This window comes from Nycticebus coucang, chromosome 4 (genome assembly GCF_027406575.1).
Source record: "Nycticebus coucang isolate mNycCou1 chromosome 4, mNycCou1.pri, whole genome shotgun sequence".
Taxonomy (NCBI): Eukaryota; Metazoa; Chordata; class Mammalia; order Primates; family Lorisidae; genus Nycticebus; species Nycticebus coucang.
This window is the reverse complement of record NC_069783.1, coordinates 79,187,669-79,209,858: the sequence shown is the minus strand read 5'-3', so window position 1 is coordinate 79,209,858 and position 22,190 is coordinate 79,187,669. Positions and strand designations below refer to the sequence as shown.

The window sequence follows — 22,190 nt, the reverse complement described above, 5'->3', positions numbered from 1 at the left end:
TCACTCATTCTGCTATGTCAGGGTATAGTGAGAAGACCAGGAAGAAGCAGACTCTCACCACCTACCTGCATTCTGGACTTCTCAGCCTCCAAAACCAGTAGAAATAAATTTTGTTGTGGATTATAAGCAACACAGATTAAGATTTTATTTAAGCAACCCAAACACACTAAGACACAAACACCTATAAACATATCCTTTAATAGAAATCTAGCACAGATTTAAAAGTAGACTTAAGTAATCTATAAACTTTAAAATTATGACTGCCAAATTCAATGAATCATTTATAAAAGATTAAAATAAATTATTGCCCCTTATAAAGCTTTTAGGGCTAATTCTAATTTTAAAGTTCCAAAAGAAGGAAAGATGGGAGAGTACCCAGAAAATCTGTCTTTCATTAGACTAAGCACTCAGAGGAAATATTTGTTCTTTTAGAACATTGGGTAGAAAAATCGCTAAGTATAATTGACTTTTCAAAAAGAACACCCATTTTGACCTAGACAATATGATTCCCAAGCCATTATGGATTTATGCTTTCTATAGTCTCTAATTCTATAATTTCAACTATAAATTAGAATAGATAATAGAATAAAGCAGAATAATGAAATGTTTAAGTTTTAATATTCAGATTTCTTAAACTCAAAAAGTAGTATTTCCTGATGTTGATAGTTTCTAGAGTAAAATAGGAAAAAAAAAGCTACATGTGAAAATATGTATTTATGAAGTCTTCACTCTGGTTAAGGAAGCTCTGAAAACCATCCATTCATGAGATCTTGGATCATATCACATGAACTCACCTGGAAGGACACTTCAGAAAAAGATCTCTTCAAAGGAAATGTGGTATGCGACTATAAATACAAAAGTCTGCTTCAAATAAGCTTCTCTTACTGTCCTGCTGGATTTCTTGAGATAACTAAAATGTGTCCTGGCCCTCAAAAGACAGCAACTAAAGGGTCTTCTTGTCAAAAACATGGGTTCAGCTGGTATTTTCTTTGAATTACAAAGTAGGATAAAGTACAGCTATTTCCCTGTGCATAGTTTAAAGATGGTATTCGAGTTGAATGCAAAAGAGTGAGAAATCTTTTAATTATATTAGATAATAATCTCTCCAAAGTTAATAAAAAATGTCAAGTTCTTAGAAGCCCACTAATGACCCAACATATTAAAATAAAATGATATCTTTAAAAAAAAAAAACAAACCTATTTCCCAAAGTGAAAATACATAATTTAATTAGGAGAAAAAAAAGGATATGTTTTTATAGATACAATTACCTATTTGTGGGAAACTAATAGGCCCAAAATCCACGGTAACAAAAATATGGTTTTTAAATACTCAAATCAACAGATTTGTTAAAAGTTAGTGGGGTTACTTAAATTGTGTGAATAAAGTATCAATTGCACAATTTACTAATTGACTAATATTTATGAAATTTTTAAGCATTAAGATACAGCCATGTACTGCATAACATTGTAGTCAACAACAGACCACATATATGACTAGTAGTCCCATAAGACTATAGTACTATAGTTTTGCTGTACATTTTTCTATAGATATATGAATGTTTACCATTGTGTTCCAATTACATACAGTATTTAGTACAGTAACATGCTGTACAGGTTTATAGCTAAGAGCAACAGGCTAGACCATATGGCCGAGATGTGCCGTAAGCTATACCATTAGGTTTGTGCAAGTAAACTCTAACATTTGTACAACAAAGTCACCTAAAGACTCATTTCTCAGAGCATATCTCTATTAAGTAACACATGACTTTAGTTTGCTCAGTGTTTCCTAACTTTCCCTAATTTTTCCATTTTATTGGAAAAACAAATCACAATTCTCTTGTGATAGTAGTTACATGGATGAATGGTATACATGTGAAAGCTACTATGGCTCAGAATGTTTTAAAATAGATTTGCAATTTATTAGATACCAACAATGTATAGGCAGAGGCATATCTTGTTTTATTGTGCTTCACTTTATTACACTTCAGATTACTTTAACAAAATTGGAAGTTTGTGGCAATCTTAGGTCCAGCAAGTCTACTGGTGCCATTTTTCTAAGAGCATATGCTCACTTCATGTATCTGCATCACATTTTGATGATTCTAATGTTGCACATTTTTTAATTGTTATATATGTTATGGTGACCTGTAATCAGTGATATTCAATGTTGCTACTGTAATTGTTCTAGGGAGCCACAAACCATGCCCCTGTAAAGTGGTAAACTTCACAGATGTACACATTCTGACTGCTCCACCAGTAGCCTCTCCCTTTGTTCCTTCCTCTCCTCCTCGGGTCTCTTTGTTCCTTGAGACACAACAATATTAAAATAAGGCCAATGAACAATCCTACAATGACTTCTAAGTGTTCAAGTGAAAGAATCACTTTCCATCAAACTCTAGAAATGAGGATATGTCACAATTCAAGGAAGCCAAAAACTAGCCTTCTTTTGATAAGCACTGAGGTAAGTTATAAATGCAAAGGAAATATTCTTAAAGCACATTAAACATGATACTCCAGTGATCACCAAAATGATATGAAAGAGAAACAACTTTCTTGCTGATATGGAGATCGTTTAAGTAGTCTGGATAGAAGATCAAACAGTCCACAACATTCCCTTAAGCCAAAGCCTAACCCAGGGCAAGGCACTATTTCTCTTCAATTCAAAGAAGGCTGAGATGGGTGAAGCGGCTATAAAAGAAAAGTTTGAAAGCTGAGAAACGTTGGTTCATAAGGTTTAAGGAAAGAAGCCATCTTCGTAACAATAATACAAAATGAAGTACCAAGTGCTGATGTGGAAGCTGGGAAGGTTATCCAGAATATGAAGCAAAAATCATTGATGAAGGTTATTACATTAAACAGATTTTTCAATGTATATAAAAATAGACTTTATTGAAAAGAAGATGCCACCTAAGACTTGTGTAGCTAGAAAGAAGAACTTAATGCCTGGTATTAAAGTTTCAAAGCACAGGCTGATTCTCTTGTCAGGGGCTAATGCAGGTGGTGACTAAGTGGAAGCCAGTGCTCATGCACCATTCTGAAAACCCTAAGACCCTTCACAATTATGCTAAATCTACTGCCTGTGCTCAATATATGGAAAAACAATATGATAGCACATCAGTTTATAGCATGGTTTACTTAACATTCAAGCCCTCTGTTGAGATCTACTTCCCAGAAAATTAAAAAAATTTTTTTTCTTTTAAAATATTACTGCTCATTGACAATACAGCTGGTCACCCCTCACCTAAGAGCTCTGATGGAGATATATAAGGAGAATAATATTTCTGCTAACACAACATCCTTTCTGCAGCCCATGAATCAAGAAGAAATTTTGATTTTCAAGTCTTATTTAGAAAATACATTTCATAAGGCTATAGCTTAAGTAGGTTGTGATTCCTCTAATGGCATCAGGGCAAAGTAAATTAAAAATCTTTTGGAAAGAATTCACCATTCTAGATGTCATTAAGAACATCCATGATTGATTCATAGGAAAAGGGCAGAATATCCACAGTAAGAGGAGTCTGGAAGAAGTTGACACCAATCCTCATGACCTTGAGGGTTCAAGAATTCAGTGGAGAAAGCAACTGAAGATGTGGTGGAAATAGAAGTAGTATTACAAATGGAGGCTGAAGATGTAAAGAAACTGCTGTCATCTCCAGCTACAAACGGAACGAATGAGGAGTTGTTTTAATGGTCGTACGAAGAAAGTAGTTTTTAGAGATGGAACCTACTTATGGTGAAGCTGCTGTGGATATTGCTGAAATGAGAAAGGATTTAGAATACTGCCAACCTTAGTTGATAAAACACCAGGGGATTGACTCCAATGTTGAAAGAAGTTTTACTGTGGGTAAAACGCTGTCAGATAGCCTCACCTGCTATAAGAAAAATCTTTTGTGGAAGGAAGAGTCAATCAATGTAGCAAACTTAATTTTTCTCTTATTTTAAGAAATTTCCACCATCACTCCAATTTTCAGCAACCACCATCTCAATCAGTCCACAGCCATCAACATGGAGGCAAGACCCTCCGCCAGCAAAGAGATCATGACTCACTGGAAGTTTGGGATGACTATTATTTTTAGTAGTATTTTTAATTAAGGTATGTACATTTTTTAAAATATGCTATTACACTTAAGAGACCACAGGATAGTGCAAATATAACTTTTACATGCACTGGGAAACCACGTGGTTTCCTTGACATATGGGCTTCTTTTGGGTTGTCTGGAACCAAATTTGCAATACCTAAGATGTGCCTGTATTTGATAAGAAGCTGTAGACATGAACATGGACTTTTTGTTAAATGACCATATATTAATACGTGCTATATATATAGATTCCTGGGCTGTTCATAATAACTTCTCCCTTCCTACTCCCTGCACCTTCAGGTCTGGGCCCACAGTCTAGGACAGTGGTTCTCAACCTTCCTAATGCTTCCTAATGCTGAGACCCTTTAATACAGTTCCTCATGTTGTAGTGACCCCCCAACCATAAAATTATTTTCCTTGCTGCTTTGTAACTGTAATTTTGCTACTGTTATGAATTTTAATGTAAATATCTGATCTGTAGGATGTATTTTCATTGTTACAAAGGGGTCGTGACCCACAGGTTGAGAACCACTGGTCTAGAAACAAACTGGTCTAGTGTATGTCCATTATTTGAAGAAGAGTCAAGGTGGTGGTGGTGGGGGGGGGGTGTTCTCACCTAAGGTGTGAGATGTAAGGGTTTATGGCACACTTTCTGGGAGAGGGGCATAACTGCAATAGGGACTTTTCCTACCAAATGCAAATATTATAACCTAATCATTTGTACCTGCGTGTTAATTTTTTCAATAAAATTTAAGTTTTAAAAAAATTAGAAGTCTTGAAGCACACTGGTCTAGCATATATCAATAATTTGAAGCAGAATCCACACTGGATTCATATTCGCATTCCTGACAGTGTCATACAGACAGGCAATCATAAAGGTAGTGAATGAATATATCCATTAAAAAGAAGCAGTCAGGCGGCGCCTGTGGCTCAAGGAGTAGGGTGCCGGTCCCATATGCCGGAGGTGGCAGGTTCAAACCTAGCCCCGGCCAAAAAAAAAAAAATAATAAAATAAAAAAAATAAAAAGAAGCAGTCAATTAGACATTTTTATCCTAAGGTATTTTGAAGATAAAGAATTCATGAAGTAAGGAGATAGAGAAATGCTGTTCCAACTGAAAAAAGATTGGGGTAAAGGTAACAATAAAAGATAAATATGTTCCAGAGATTACTCCACTGCTGGGAAAAACTGACCAGGTACTTAGGGCGGCACACTTTGATACCAAGTAGGGTATTTAATTAAAAAAGAAAAATGTTTAAATGCAACATATATTGTGGTAAACATTCCTAAATTTTTGCAATATTATTTAGGAAAAGATATCATTTTAAAAATTAATGATGACAAAACTTGATTATTATAAGCTGCATGGCAAGTTTCTAGATTCAAGCAAGTTCGTTTTGTGAACGTTTAAAATAAAACTTGAGGCCACAGAGTTAAAACACACACACACACACACACACACACACACACACAGCAAACAAAATAGTACTCCTGGATATTATGGGATCAAGTTAATAGCTTTTTTAGATCTTAGATTTCTACTGTTTGGTGAGCCAAACCAAAGAATTAAACTGTCACATGATTAATGCCAGGATGCTCATTTTAAAACACTATTAAAAATGGTAGGTTTTGCATAGTAGGAAAAGTTTAAATGTTCTAACATAGCCATTTCATTTTGTTATGATTACAGGCCACATCTGAAAATTGTTTTTTCTCCTATAATGTTAATAGCTAGCGTCATTGCTCCCCAAACTTGTTGCGTTTCATATGGACAAACTAAACATTCAGATACACAAGTTCAGGTAGCATTAAAACAAACAAACAAAACTATTATCTTTTAAAAACAAAGATAGGTTTTTACTGTTTTCTAAATAGACTTTCCTGCCAGAATAGATATTCCTCTAAGAGGAAACTGATACATAAAATGCCATTAATGCCATTTCAAAATATCTCCTGGGCCAAACTTGCAATTTACTGATGCAAATGTTTGGCTCCCTCTTGGAGAGAAGATGAGAAGTATTTTCCCCAAATATTGGGCTGTGTCCACGGCCTACCAGCAAGACAGAAGGGGCTATGTCATTATTTGTCAAAATCCATCTGGGGAAAGGTGCCTGCTGCCCCTGTCAGCTCCAAAGGTACCTGCTGCTCCCTGCCAAGCTGTCTTCCTGACAGTGGCTGCTCGTCCTCCTGTGACGGCATGCCATGGCACTTGTACCACTGGGGTCGCACCGCACGGCGCTGTCAGTGGAAGCCGAAGCCTTTTCTCATTGCTAGTGTAATGAGATGCACAAAGGAATGGCTGGGAGAAAGGGAACAAAGAGGCAGGGCTGGGCAGCGGGTGCAAGAAGTTAACAAAACCTTTGCACCATTGAAAATGAGACAAGAACTCATTTTGCTTCTCTCTATCCTCCAAAATTTTTGTACATGCATTTAAAAAAGAAAAAGGGGTAAGTTGGGAAAGTTTAAGTTCTAAAATTATTCCCCTCTGGAAAGGCAATATATGGGCATTTTCTATTTATTTGTAGTTGCAGGAGATTCCCAGGGGCTCTCAGGATCACTGTGTGAGACCTGAGATTGAAAGAGAAGAGCTCCTACCTCTTTTGGGAGACACTGTTGTTACCCTGGTAAAAAAACATGGTAGATTCCAGGAAGCAGCTAAGTATGAATGGCCACCTTCCTGTTTGCCACTATTCAAATCCCCCACATGGCTATCCAAATGGTTTCTAAGCACCTATGAGAGACGCATTTTTTGAGTATCTTTTGCAATGTGAAGACTCAGCTATCAGCAAAACAAAAAGAGTGAAAAAGGAGAAAGGCAGCAGAAGCCCATTCCTAGATAGAAAAACATTCATGTGATAGTTCCTTTGACAAGTCATCAGAAACAAAGCACCTTGGCAATAAACAAGACAGCTTTCTGAAAGGGAGTAGAGATTAAAATAAGGATACCAGAGGTGGGAGAAGGGAGCTGAGCTGAAGTAGAAAGCGCCAAAGAAGTTTCCTTTCTATCTTGACTTACTGAGAACTGCATAGCTTCTGAAAAGAGGATGACCTGGATTCGGACACCATCTCTGCCCAGTTACCTCCCCACTCCATAATTTAGTTTTATCAAAGGAAGACTTAGAATACTAATACCCATTTTATGGAAGGTTGGTGAGGATTAAAGGGAACAGCAGAGAGTCAGGATTACAGAACTGCACACGGGTTAGCTCATCTTTCCTATCTGCCTGTCTTGCCCTCCTTCTATCACTGAAAAATTGGCTTTTTGATTATCCATCAAATCTCCAGATTCAACTATGTTGTTCTCAGATAAACCTTCAACACAAGCCCATGGTGAGCATTCACTGACTGTCTTTATTAAAAAGAAACACTACAACTAGAAACATTTTTAAAACATGATGGCTCCCCCCCAGGAATCACTTCCACCCTGCCACACTCAGAGGTCCTGTCTGCCTGTTTCCCACCAGCAATGACAAGAGCCCTTCCCTCTGGGGCTTTAGGCTGCCAAAAGCCAGCAGGGCTTCTGGGCTGGTGCTGCCTGAGCCAGCAGGTGTGAGTTCTACATACTTGTGAATAAATCAACACCTGGCCAATTTGAATTTAAGGGTCATTTGGTTCTTTTAATGCCTCACAAAGGAGGCCGACGTTTCCAGTGACCTCCTCCTTCACAAAGATTCTTCCAAGTGAAGTGAGCCAAATGCTTTTGGTCAAATATGCTTGGAAAAGGCCTATGTACTGGCTGCTAGCCCAATCTTGAAACAAACTTGATGAGTCCCGTCAAAGATCAAATTGACTCCACAGTTATTCAAATCTACGAGCATCCTGCAGTCTGGCTTTATTTACAAAGAAAGATACGGGTTTGAGTGGCAACTAGTTCTATCTTCTTCCACCCATTTCTTGAATACTACCTTATAGACAAGTGCTCAAAGCCTTGATTGCTCCCAAGCACCATCTAATGGGTTAAATCTGTGGCTTATATTTTAACCTGACTTATCACAGATCTTCATTTATTGGAAGGATGACCCACTAAACATAATCAAATTAGAATACATGATTGCCTGTTTTTAAGACACAAACTATGCAGATTAGCCAATCGCATATTCCCTGGTCCTTTATAACATAGAAGTTACAGAGGTCTCAAAAGGCCATCCTACTTAAAAGCTCCAAAAACTAAGAAGACATCTGAGCCACCTTAAATAATCTGTTTCCTTTCAGCACCTTAATTTGATGTCTTGAAATAATGCACATAACAAAAATAATTTGAGAGGGTGCTATAATCACATTTGCAGAGCCGATTGAAAGCTCGGTGGGACAGAAGAGAAGTAGAAACAGACTCATGACAGTCCTTATCCCCTCCCTCTCATCCCATTATCCTCCTGCAGCTCCCTTAGAAGGAGCTGGTGGTGGTCACCTGAGACAGAGAGGAAGTCATCCACCGAGGTGATGTCGTCCACAGCCTCTGTTAGCACTCGCACCTGCTTCTCCCACTGGTCCTTGAAGACGTCCATGTTATCCTGAGCAACTTTGCTCTGTGGCCGGGCAGCCAGTGTGAGAGCAGCATTAATAACCTGTTTGTTAGACCAGAAACAACCCAAGGACATGATGACCGCACTCTTCAAAGGAGAAACAAGCAGGTCAAAACCCTGGACTCTGTGGGTTCTACCCATAAATGGTTGGTTTCTTAGCATTTGAGAAGGACAATCAAAAGCATGGAAGCTAATGTAGGTTATCAACTACCATTCGTTTTGTTTGCTTTGTTGCTCTTTTAAGATGTGATAAGTAGCCTTAGGTTTCAAGAAGTATTTACTTGACAAGTCTAAAACACTTAGCACAAGCGTGGAAGAAATATTACTCTTGCGTTCCACATATGCAAGCTTACAATTTAGTTGCAGAGACAAGGTGAACAGATAGGGAGCATTTAAATAATTCCCTAAAACAAAGAACAACGTCAAGATGGGTAGAAGAGATAATAATTGCAGCAGTGATTTGAAAAAGACTAGAGTGGTTACAGATTTTTGAAAAAGGGAGAACTCAAAACAACCTATGAATAATGGCTGGTGTTTTCCAGGGAGAGGGAAATGCAAGGAGGGAGGGACACGGGGGCTGGAATGCAGAGGATCCCAAGCACCAGGTCGCCAGAGGACTTAACAACGTGAATGCGGCTTACCTGAGGACACAGGCTGTCAATCTGGGTGGCTGCCATCCGGACTAATTTCACCCCTTCCTCATTATTGGAGATGGAACAGGCCAAGTTGGCAACCTGTATTGAAGAGGATTGGAATGAAAGTCATATAGTGTTGTGTGGCCTTCGACCTTCTCTGCAAACCGTCACTTCCAGGAGAATGCTTTGGCAAATAAGATAAGGGTTGAAACAAATATTACTTCTTACGCTAATTTAAGCATTTCTGTCAGAAGAACTGGGTACTTACAAAAGATTGTTTCCAGAACTCTAAGTATATACAATGATGCATTTTTAACTGGGTTGTTTTGAACTGTTTTCCCTCATAGACTGCCCTGATCTGTCCACACCCTGGAGCTTCCTAAGACTCATCAGGTAGAAAATCCTATGATCTTGGCCACATAGGTACTCAACTCTGACCAGGGAGAGAAATGCCGCAGGCAATGCTTTGGACTTACGAGAAATGCATAGTAAGGTAAAAATTACAGTGTTCAACCCACAGGACCTCAGAGCTGCCTGAAGATGCCCATCTGCTAGTAACCAACTCCAGTGCTCTTAGGGCACTGATTTTCAACCAGTATGCTAAGAAAATTTTTAAACATCATTAATTAAATTACCACTGTTTGATGGACACCTTTATTTTAAGTGCGTTTGGCATGTGTGTGAATGCAAACGGACTGGATTGAAAGATTGGGAGGGTGTTAAATTGTGAAATTATCTGCCTCAAAGAGCTATAAATACAGATCCACAGTTCAGGATCCATTTCTCATTCATACACACACACACACACAGTGTTGCACACTCAAATCCAGCACCCACAAACATATCCGGCCCTAGAGCAGTGATTTTCAACTGGTGTGCCATGACAAGATCTTGGGTGTGCTGCAAAAATTTTAAAGACCATTAATTATTTTCAGAGGAAGTTCAAAGCACAATACATAATTTTTTTTACTTTTTTTTTTTTTTTTGATCAACATAATTTAAGTGGGCCATGGAAGCTTAACTTTAGGTTCAAGTGTGCTATGAAAAAAAAAAAAAGGTTGAAAAATACTATTTTAGGGGTTGGGAAGACAGGAGAAATATGTAGAAAAGGCTTATATAAATTCAATAGGTAATGGTGGAGTATATAGTCAATTGGAATAGGTCTAATATGAAGATATTAAAATTTGATGTTTTAGAAATCTTATACCAGCCAAAACAGCTGAACCAAACACAAGTTTCCAAGTCAGGTAGTTGAACTTCTGTTACTCCTTCTCTTCAAGGAGTGAGTTGGTAATACAAGGGTAGATGGATTGGCTGAGGGCAACAGAACACAAAGTCACCATCAAAACATGGATCAGTCCTGTTGGGCTGGTTTCCACCAGACAGGAAAATGGAGATCAGCGCAGTCAAAGGAGAAGGACAGCCAGGGCTGGGGCAAAACAGAGCAGGTGATATCAGACAGAGAAGCCCCAGAGCCTCTCAACTGCCTGCCCTTCCATATCCCATTCACCTCTAGTCTCCAGACACAGTCTGCTTTTCTATGGTGCCTTACTACTCAAGGAGATCAAAATGCACTACCCATGTTCATAGTCCCAAGACTGGAATAAACCTCAGTTAGACAAGATGAAGTGATAGGGTAAGTACAGAACTGTGCCTCTACCATTAACCAGCCACATAAGTCACTTCATGTTTGGAGGACTGCTCCTTCTTGGCAGATAAGATAGGTTGGTGGTGATAGTAGGAATACTTTTAAGATTGCTTTAAGGGCAGCATCTGTGGCTCAGTAAGTAGGGCGCCGGCCCCATATGCCCAGGGTGGTGAGTTCAAACCCAGCCCCGGCCCAACTGCAACAAAAAAATAGCTGGGCATTGTGGCAGGTGCCTGCAGTCCCAGCTACTCGGGAGGCTGAGGCAAGAGAATCACCTAAGCCCAAGAGCTGGAGATCGCTATGAACTGGGACACCACAGCACTCTACCAAGGGCAATAAAGTAAGACTCTGTCTCTATAAAAAAAAAAAGATTGCTAAGAAAGATGGAGGATGCATTATGCCTATTACAGTGAGACTGTCTACAGTGGGTCCTCAACCTTCCTAATACCATGACCCTTTAATACAGTTCTTCATGTTGTGGTGACCCTCAACCATAAAATTATTTTCATTGCAAAGGAAGGTTGAGAACCACTAGTAGGAAAAATTGCAGCTGAATTGAGTTCCAAAAACCATCATGTGTTTTTTCATATTGTATAGTTTAACTTTGATTCTTTAGATATTTTGAAATCTAAGTAAAATAGTGAAAATTAAGTTTGAAAAGACATTTGCCTTCTTGGGCCTATTTACAAGAAAGAATACTAAACCCCAAGGGACATGAAGCTTCTTAAAAATAGAGCAAAGACTAGTGATGCTGGTCTCCTAATTTCAGTTCTTTTTGTTACATTACATTTTCTTCATTCCACACTGATTAATCTGTTATATTTTATATTCTAGTTCATTTTATATTCCAAGTGCCTGATTCAATGTATTACTCAGAATTGGTGCTTCACAGGTGTTTATTAAATGAATTCAATAGCTTTCAAATTTAGAACTTATTATATACAGTAATTTGGAATGCACCATGGATAAAAGATATTCTCAAAGATATAGTTGAGTTACACCTTTAATTTGGCTAGACAGTTTTACATTCTAGCAGATTTTCACCAGCTCTATGCCATTAAACAATAGTCCCTATTACTGGTTCATGGTATGAATCTAGGATGGAGTGATGTGGTGTTCCCTCACAGTAGCACAGGATTAAAAAAAAAAAAAAAAAAAAGGAAGGAAGGAAAAGAAAAAAAAAAATCAGGATAATATGAGAATTTCTCAAAAAAAATAGGAAGATAGAAGTATTTAAATTTCTGTTTTTTAATCCTCAATTAAGTTTTTTTAATACTTGCTTTGGAATGACCTTTCGTTCTATGAAGTGGTGATAATTTTAGATGGCTTTGCTCTTAACTATCTTTGCTTGGTGTGAGAAACTTGAGATCACACTTCTGCAAACAGTGAACAATCGCTAAAGAGTTTAGCACAACAACAGTACAAAAACTTAAATGGCCCAGGAATCCAAGTCTTCAGATAATATTGTCCTGCATCATTATAAAAAAAGAAAGAAAATACCAGTGTGGCTCTGTGAAATAATGGCTCTAGACCAAGTCCTCATTATCTGTTAACATGTAAATAAAATTAAAAAAAAAAAATTAGCAGATTTTTTTTGTCTTCTATTTGAAGGATTACCTGTAAAATATTCTTAAAAAAAAATAATAATAATAATAAAAAACAGAGGCGGAGCAAGACGGCGGCCGAGTAACAGCTTCCTTGCATCTGGGCACCGTGAGTCTGGGGAGATAGGACTCCAGGCATCTCTGGCTGGTGGGAACTGCCTATCCTCACTCCTATGAGGATACAGGAAGTCAGCGAGAGACTTCTGGACCCCAAGAGGAGGACTAAAACAGTGGAAAACCGGCAAGTGGTCGCATGTGTTCAATCCGTCTAAACCCGCCCGCAACTGTAAGTTCAGTAGCAGTAAGACTGCAAACCAGAAAGGCCTTACCTGTGAACTGTTTTGGTGTCCTTGGACTTGGCACTGAGTTGAACTGCCTTGGGGAGGGCCTGAGCGGGAGTGCGGAGAATTTTGGCCATTGTCTAGGGCCCCAGTCTGAGCCACTGAGCCAGATGGAGCTAATAATGTTTGGCAGTGGGTCACACGGAACCATTGTCAGTGATCTGCCCCGGCAAGCTCCACCCTCAGGGTCGCAGAGCTAGAAACGGGTGGGAGCTGGTAACCCAGCAACCAAGTAGCCTAAGGGTGGGGTCTGAGCCGCCTTGCAGCCCTAACCCTCAGGGGCAGAGTGAGACCGGTTTTGGCACACTGGGTAACTGGATAGCCACTTCAGCACTGATTCCAGCAAGAAAGCTGGGAAAGCTTCTGCTCAGCAAGTTTACAAGTTCAAAGTGCCTTTAAGTGGGCTGAAGAGAGATTTAGGGTGTCTACCTGCTGGGGCTTGAGAAATCAGCAGCCTCCAGTCGTATCAGAACTATGATTAACATCTCATACCCCAGAAGACATGTGTTGCCCAGACAATATTCAATAACATATACAAACTGCTTTGTTTTTGGTTGTGTATTTTTTTTTCTTTTTTTTTTTTGTTTGGTTGTTTTTTTTTATTTTGACGTTGTTGATGTTCTTTTGTTTTTTAATTTCAATCTTTTCCATACAGATCCCTTTTTCTTTCTCAATTTTTCTAGTTTAATTATAATTCCCCATTGCTGCCTTTATTAATAACTAGAACTTCATATTTCTAGTGTTTCTACCGCTATCATTTGGTTTTTCACCCAATTTTATCCAGGTAAAGTTTTCTGTTTGCTTGTTTTGGTTTGATTTATAGCAGTTTTGTCTTTCCTCTCTACTTGGTGGAGGTGGGGTACTGTGTCTGATCAGGTTAGCAAAGAGCTGCTGACCTCAAGGGAACCACCCAACTGGGCACCCCCAGAAGGTGGGGTTTTTTTAAAGGTTGTGTCAAAGTACCCTACTGTACACCTATATTGCTCTGTCTCCCTCTTTCTGTGCCTCTCTTCTTTTTGTCAATATTCCTTATACCCACCCCCTCTCCCTTCTCTATCTTTCTTTTTTTTCTTATCACTTGGTCCTCCTTTCTTTCATCCCTTTTTTGCTCTTCAACCTTCTCACCCTTCTGGTCCTGTAACCCTTAGTCCACAGGCACAAGAACTTAAAGAGCAAGAGGAAGTGAAAGGAAAATTAGGGCAAGGAAACAGATAAAAGAAATCACTCATGAGGAAGAATCAGCAGAAAACTCCAGGCAACATAAAGAACCAGTCTAGAACAACCCCACCAAGGGACCATGAGATAGCTACTGCAGATGATTCCACCTGTAAAGAAACGTTAGGAATGACAGAAAGGGAATTTAGAACACACATGTTCAAAACAATGAAAGAAATGATGGAAACAATGAAGGAAATTGCTAATAAAGTGGAAAATAACCAAAAGGAAATCCAAAAACAGAATCAAATCAGAGATGAACGATATGAAGAATATAAAAAGGATATAGCAGACCTGAAGGAACTGAAACAGTCAATTAGGGAACTTAAAGATGCAATGGAAAGTATCAGCAACAGGTTAGACCATGCAGAAGAAAGAATTTCAGAGGTAGAAGACAAAGTTCTTGAGATAACTCAGACAGTAAAAGAGGCAGAAAAGAAGAGAGAGAAAGCAGAACGTTCACTGTCAGAATTATGGGACTTTATGAAGCGTTCCAACATACGAGTTATAGGAATTCCAGAAGGGGAAGAAGAATGCCCCAGAGTAATGGAAGCCATACTAGAGAATATTATAAAAGAAAATTTCCCAAACATCACCAAAGATTCTGACACACTGCTTTCAGAGGGATATCAGACCCCAGGTCGCCTCAACTCTAACCGAGCTTCTCCAAGACACATTGTGATGAACCTGTCCAAAGTCAAGACAAAAGAAAAGATTCTGCAAGCTGCCAGGAGTAAGCGCCAGTTGACCTACAGGGGCAAATCCATCAGAGTGACCGCAGACTTCTCTAATGAAACTTTCCAAGCAGGAAGACAATGGTCATCTACCTTTAATCTACTCAAACAGAACAATTTTCAGCCCAGAATTCTGTACCCTGCTAAGCTAAGCTTAAAAATTGATGGAGAAATCAAATCATTTACGGATATACAAACATTGAGGAAATTCGCCACAACAAGACCAGCTCTACAGGAAATACTTCAACCTGTTCTGCACACTGACCACCACAATGGATCAGCAGCAAAGTAAGAACTCAGAAATCAAAGGACAGAACCTAACCTCCACACTGATGCAAAAGACAAAACTAAGCAATGGACTCTCACCAAATAAGACGAATAGAATACTACCACACTTATCAATTATCTCAATAAATGTTAATGGCTTGAATCCCCCACTGAAGAGACATAGATTGGCTGACTGGATTAAAAAACACAAGCCATCCATTTGCTGTCTGCAAGAAACACACCTGGCTTCAAAAGACAAATTAAAGCTCCAAGTCAAGGGTTGGAAGACAATTTTTCAGGCAAATGGAATTCAGAAGAAAAGAGGAGTTGCGATCTTATTTTCAGATACATGTGGAATTAAAGCAACTAAAGTCAAAAAAGACAAAGATGGTCATTTTATATTATTCAAGGGAAAAATACAAGAAGACATTTCAATTCTAAATATCTATGCACCCAATTTAAGTGCTCTCAGATTCTTGAAGCAGACCTTACTCAGTCTGAGCAATATGATATCTGATAATACCATCATAACAGGGGACTTTAACACTCCTCTTACAGAGCTGGACAGATCCTCTAAACAGAAATTAAACAAAGATATAAGAGATTTAAATGAGACCCTAGAACAACTATGCTTGAAAGACGCATATAGAACACTCCACCCCAAAGAATATACATTCTTCTCATCACACCATGGAACATTCTCCAAAATTGATCATATCCTGGGACACAAAACAAATATCAACAGAATCAAAAGAATTGAAATTTTACCTTGTATCTTCTCAGACCATAAGGCACTGAAGGTGGAACTCAACTCTAACAAAAATGCTCAACCCCACCCAAAGGCATGGAAATTAAACAATCTTCTGTTGAATAACAGATGGGTGCAGGAAGAAATAAAACAAGAAATCATTAACTTCCTTGAGCATAACAACAATGAGGACACAAGCTACCAAAACCTGTGGGATACTGCAAAAGCAGTTTTGAGAGGAAAATTCATCGCTTTAGATGCCCACATTAGAAAAACAGACAGAGAGCACATCAACAATCTCACAAGAGACCTTATGGAATTGGAAAAAGAAGAACAATCTAAGCCTAAACTCAGTAGAAGAAAAGAAATATCCAAAATCAAATCAGAGATCAATGAAATTGAAAACAAAAGAATCATTCAGAAAATTAATGAAACAAGGAGTTGGTTTTTTGAAAAAATAAATAAAATAGATAAACCATTGGCCAGACTAACTAGAAATAGAAAAGTAAAATCTCTAGTAACTTCAATCAGAAACGATAAAGGGGAAATGACAACTGATCCCACAGAGATACAAGAGATCATCTCCGAATACTACCAGAAACTCTATGCCCAGAAATTTGACAATGTGAAGGAAATGGGTCAATATTTGGAATCACACCATCTCCGTAGACTTAGCCAGGAAGAAATAGACCTCCTGAACAGACCAATTTCAAGCACTGAGATCAAAGAAACAATAAAAAATCTTCCAACCAAAAAGTGCCCTGGTCCTGATGGCTTTACTCCAGAATTCTATCAAACCTTCAAGGAAGAGCTTATTCCTGTACTGCAGAAATTATTCCAAAAAACTGAGGAAGAAGGAATCTTTCCCAACACATTCTATGAAGCAAACATCACCCTGATACCAAAACCAGGAAAAGACCCAAACAAAAAGGAGAATTTCAGACCAATCTCACTCATGAATATAGATGCAAAAATTCTCAACAAAATCCTAGCCAATAGATTACAGCTTATCATCAAAAAAGTCATTCATCATGATCAAGTAGGCTTCATCCCAGGGATGCAAGGCTGGTTTAACACATGCAAGTCCATAAACGTTATCCACCATTTTAACAGAGGCAAAAATAAAGATCACATGATCCTCTCAATAGAGGCAGAAAAAGCATTTGATAAAATCCAGCATTCTTTTCTAATTAGAACACTGAAGAGTATAGGCATAGTTGGCACATTTCTAAAACTGATTGAAGCTATCTATGACAAACCCACAGCCAATATTTTACTGAACGGAGTAAAACTCAAAGCTTTTCCTCTTAGAACTGGAACCAGACAAGGTTGTCCTCTGTCACCTTTACTATTCAACATAGTGCTGGAAGTTCTAGCCAATACAATTAGGCAAGACAAGGAAATAAAGGGAATCCAAATGGGAGCAGAGGAGGTCAAACTCTCCCTCTTTGCTGACGACATGATCTTATACTTAGAGAACCCCAAAGACTCAACCACAAGACTCCTAGGAGTCATCAAAAAATACAGTAATGTTTCAGGATATAAAATCAATGTCCACAAGTCAGTAGCCTTTGTATACACCAATAACAGTCAAGATGAGAAGCTAATTAAGGACACAACTTCCTTTACCATAGTTTCAAAGGAAATGAAATACCTGGGAATATACCTAACGAAGGAGGTGAAGGACCTCTATAAAGAAAACTGAAATCCTCAGAAAGGAAATAGCAGAGGATATTAACAAATGGAAGAACATACCATGCTCATGGATGGGAAGAATCAACATTGTTAAAATGTCTATACTTCCCAAAGCAATCTACCTATTCAATGCCATTCCTATCAAAGTACCTACATCGTACTTTCAAGATTTGGAAAAAATGATTCTGAGTTTTGTATGGAACCGGAAAAAACCCCGTATAGTTAAGGCAGTTCTTAGTAATAAAAATAAAGCTGGGGGCATCAGCATACCAGATTTTAGTCTGTACTACAAAGCCATAGTGCTCAAGACAGCATGGTACTGGCACAAAAACAGAGACATAGACACTTGGAATCGAATTGAAAACCAAGAAAGTAAACTAACATCTTACAACCACCTAATCTTTGATAAACCAAACAAGAACTTACCTTGGGGGAAAGACTCCCTATTCAATAAATGGTGTTGGGAGAACTGGATGTCTACATGTAAAAGACTGAAACTGGACCCACACCTTTCCCCACTCACAAAAATTGATTCAAGATTGATAAAGGACTTAAATTTAAGGCATGAAACAATAAAAATCCTCAAAGAAAGCATAGGCAAAACACTAGAAGATATTGGCCTGGGGAAAGACTTCATGAAGAAGACTGCCATGGCAATTGCAACAACAAAAATAAACAAATGGGACTTCATTAAACTGAAAAGCTTCTGTACAGCTAAGGACACAATAAGCAAAGCAAAGAGACAACCTACACAATAGGAAAGGATATTTGCATATTTTCAATCAGACAAAAGCTTGATAACTAGGATCTATAGAGAACTCAAATTAATCCACATGAAAAAGGCCAACAATCCCATATATCAATGGGCAAGAGACATGAATAGAACTTTCTCTAAAGACGACAGACGAATGGCTAACAAACACATGAAAAAATGTTCATCATCTCTATATATTACAGAAATGCAAATCAAAACAACTCTGAGATATCTAACCCCAGTGAGAATGGCCCACATCACAAAATCTCAAACTGCAGATGCTGGCGTGGATGTGGAGAGAAGGGAACACTTTTACACTGCTGGTGGGACTGCAAACTAGTACAACCTTTCTGGAAGGAAATATGGAGAAACCTCAAAGCACTCAAGCTAGACCTCCCATTTGATCCTGCAATCCCATTACTGGGCATCTACCCAGAAGGAAAAAAATCCTTTTATCATAAGGACACTTGTAGTAGACTGTTTATTGCAGCTCAATTTACAATCGCCAAAATGTGGAAACAGCCTAAATGCCCACCAACCCAGGAATGGATTAACAAGCTGTGGTATATGTATACCATGGAATACTATTCAGCCATTAAAAAAAATGGAGACTTTACATCCTTCTTATTAACCTGGATGGACGTGGAAGACATTATTCTTAGTAAAGCATCACAAGAATGGAGAAGCATGAATCCTATGTACTCAATCTTGATATGAGGACAATTATTGACAATTAAGGTTATGGGGGGGGAAGCAGAAAGAGGGATGGAGGGAGGGGGGTGGGGCCTTAGTGTGTGTCACACTTCATGGGGGCAAGACATGATTGCAAGAGGGACTTTACCTAACAATTGCAATCAGTGTAACTGGCTTATTGTACCCTCAATGAATCCCCAACAATAAAAAAAAAATAAAAATAAAAATAAAAAACAAACAGACGTGGAAAGGATCGGCCCTTAAGATAAATTTGCAATTTATAGAAATTCAAGAGACAAACATGTAAATTAAAACCACAAAAATTCGATTGTAAAAATTCTGATGGTGAAAAACTGGTGGGAAAAATTAGTCGACCTTATTTTTACCCTGAATAGAAAAAATAAACATATACATAACTAAAATAAATAAAAGTACATTTATGAAACCATCAAGGACATTTAAAAATTCACTAAATACTGATAACGTTAATGAATGAATGTTGTTAATGAATTAATATTTTGTAGTATACTAATGCTACTTTTTTTTTTTAAGAGTCTATAGTTTTTAGAGATATATTATCAAGATATTTTTAGATAAAATGATAGGTTGGGAATTGGCTTCACAATTACCTAGGGTTGACGTAATGAGTAGAGGTACATGAAAAAACAGTATTAATTTATAATTGGTGAAGTTTATAATGGTTTATTACTCATTTTCTACTTGGGGATATGCTTGAAGTTTTCCATCACAAACATTTTTGGAGAAGTAGCAACCACAACTTACTATACTCCCACCTCTGGTACAATGCATTCTTGCATCTGTATGAGTCTCAAGGGAAGAGAGACGCCAGAGAACCTGTGTTTACTTTGTGTTGAGGCTTGCAGACGGGGAAGAACAGCTGCCCATGCACAGCCAAGGAACACGGGCACTGCTCTCTGCCAGCAGCAGACACAACGCTGTGGCCAGACAGCCAAGGCAGAAGCAGAAGACAGCAGACAGAGGCCAACCCTGGAGAACTAAGAGCTCAGCAGAGCTGGACTCTCATACAGGGGAATGCCAACCAGTAACTTCCACCTGCTGAAAAGAAACTTCTCTTTGTACATCTTTTGAAATGTTTTCTCATCCTTTGTTTAATTAAGCTCTATAATGTGTAGGCCTCATGTGGTAACCTCCTCACCTCACAGAATTTTAGTAGGGGTAACAGTGCTAGACGCTCTTGGCAAAATAAAGAGCTGGCAACTCTTGATAGTTCTGCAATTATTTATTCTCTCTTTAATTTTACTGATCCATAAATCCTAAGTCTGGCAGCCTCTACTCTGCAATGTACTCCTGCTGTTTAATTCCACTTTAAAATTAGAATTTCATTTACCTTGCATTATTTCCTGAAACATTCTGAAAGTATTTCCAACATGACACTAAGGATTTCAGTATCTCCAGAGACAAGCTCACGTGTTTTAAATTGGTCCTGGACTTGATCCAAATCCCTATCTTCCTTTTTTCTCTTTTGGCTTATCTTTCTCTGCCTCTTGCTAGACCTACTGGCATTGTGGTGACCCTGAACATGGTTTTATATATTTTGATTTCTAGGATTCTGTCAGCAAATGATCCTACACTTCAGTCTCTGAGGCGGCTCCCAATTGACAACATAGCTAGAAATGCCAGCTAACACTTCAGTATCAGCTCAAGATTACGGCACAGAGTATCTAATAATTGATTTTAACTACCTGTTTTTTAACTACAGCTTTGATGTTGTAATATCAGAAAAAGTTTAGTAAAAGAAAATGTCCTTTTGTTTAAAGCCATTATTTTTTCCTCTACAGTCAATTTCACACTGAGTGTGATGGTGAAGGGAGGTGTGGATAGAGTGCAAAGTAGACTAGAATTGTTAGCTATTTGAAAGTGTTACTGTGAGCAAAATAGCAGACAATAGTCCATTAATAGATTGCAGCCCATAAGGCTCTGAGCAGTACCATTAAACTTGATGGAATTTCGAAACATGCTGGAGTCCTCCAATCAGGTAACATGTACGGAACATGCACGCCTAGTTGGCTCTGGCCTCTACTTTCTCCACTCTTGAATTATTTACAACTTAACTGAGGCAACAAGATTTAATCACCTTCTTAGAAGCTTAGAAAGCAGTAAAGCATGTTAGTAAGTATTATATTTTGGGTGATTTAGATTGATTCGGGGTTTCTGAAAGTGGAATAGTTCATGATTATAGGTACAAAGCTCACTGTTAAGCAAACTGCACTAATTCCCTGTCAATCTATTATGAAAGGAAACTGTCTTCCATGACTTCTGAGAGCATAATGGATATGGGCAAGTAAAAGAGACTATTCCAGTCTTCTATGTCTGACTTAGTATCTTAAAAAAAAAAGTTATCTATGGTAAAGAAGCCTCACAATTGTCACTCAATGGTGTGCTGCTGACTATAAGAATTTGAGGAGCTCCAAAAACAGAAGCAACCAGTACCCCTGGATAGAGATCAGCAAACATATCATGGAGAGGTGCTTCATTGCCTCACAAGAGTGCTTTTCTGATTCCTGTTTAATACAAAGCTCTAGATGCTCAATAATTATATTTGTTGCTCTTTAGGGGGAATAGTATAAGTGAGGGAATACTTAACACCAACAATTTCATTAGCAGGATCAGAAAGGAAATAAACCAACAAGGAGAACTTATGCAATTCTTCTAGGCAACTTGCTGCTTGAACTGAATTTGTATTACAAGGGCATTTGTCCTCCAACCCTTTAATAACTTTGGAGGACCAAAACCAGAATGGCAATATTCCTGTGACACGGATGGGACAGCTAAAGTGTACAAAAATTAAAAAAAAATGTGAAACCATCATAAGAATAGATTATGAGCATTTACAAATGCAAGATTTTTTTAAACATGCTTCTCCCTGCATGGGTTATAGCTACAGATGAACCATGGCACAGGGGCTTCATGGTTCAGTTTTGTCTGGACATAGCCACAGAAAAGTAGTGCTATCTCAGAATGTCACAGTCTTGTTTGAACACTTAAAAGAAAAGCCGAAATGCTTGGAAGGCTGGGCTTCCATTAGACATTAAACACCTCTGCTAATAAAGTAGTTGGGCACTTAACTCTAAAGTGATATGGGGTCTATCAGAAAGATGAGAACATTTTCTCCTTTTCTGGTCCTGGAAACCAAATTGTTTTTAATATTCATGATTCTCTTCAATGCCAGACACCAGCACACATTCAGTGCATCCAACCCCTGAACACAGTATT

At 38.3% G+C, this 22,190-nt stretch overlaps 1 protein-coding gene across 3 annotated transcripts in view; it reads right to left on the bottom strand.

Annotated features, from left to right (window-relative positions):
* The window catches only part of CTNNA2 (catenin alpha 2), a 1,130,561-nt gene that overhangs the window by 90,847 nt on the left and 1,017,524 nt on the right, over positions 1-22,190 (bottom strand). For all 3 annotated transcript variants that reach the window (XM_053588738.1, XM_053588740.1, XM_053588739.1), the window contains exons 10-11: positions 9,243-9,335; positions 8,487-8,643 (exon numbers count right to left, since the gene is read on the bottom strand). In XM_053588738.1, the coding sequence (XP_053444713.1) occupies positions 8,487-8,643; positions 9,243-9,335 (250 nt within the window). The remainder of the gene's footprint in view (positions 1-8,486; positions 8,644-9,242; positions 9,336-22,190) is intronic.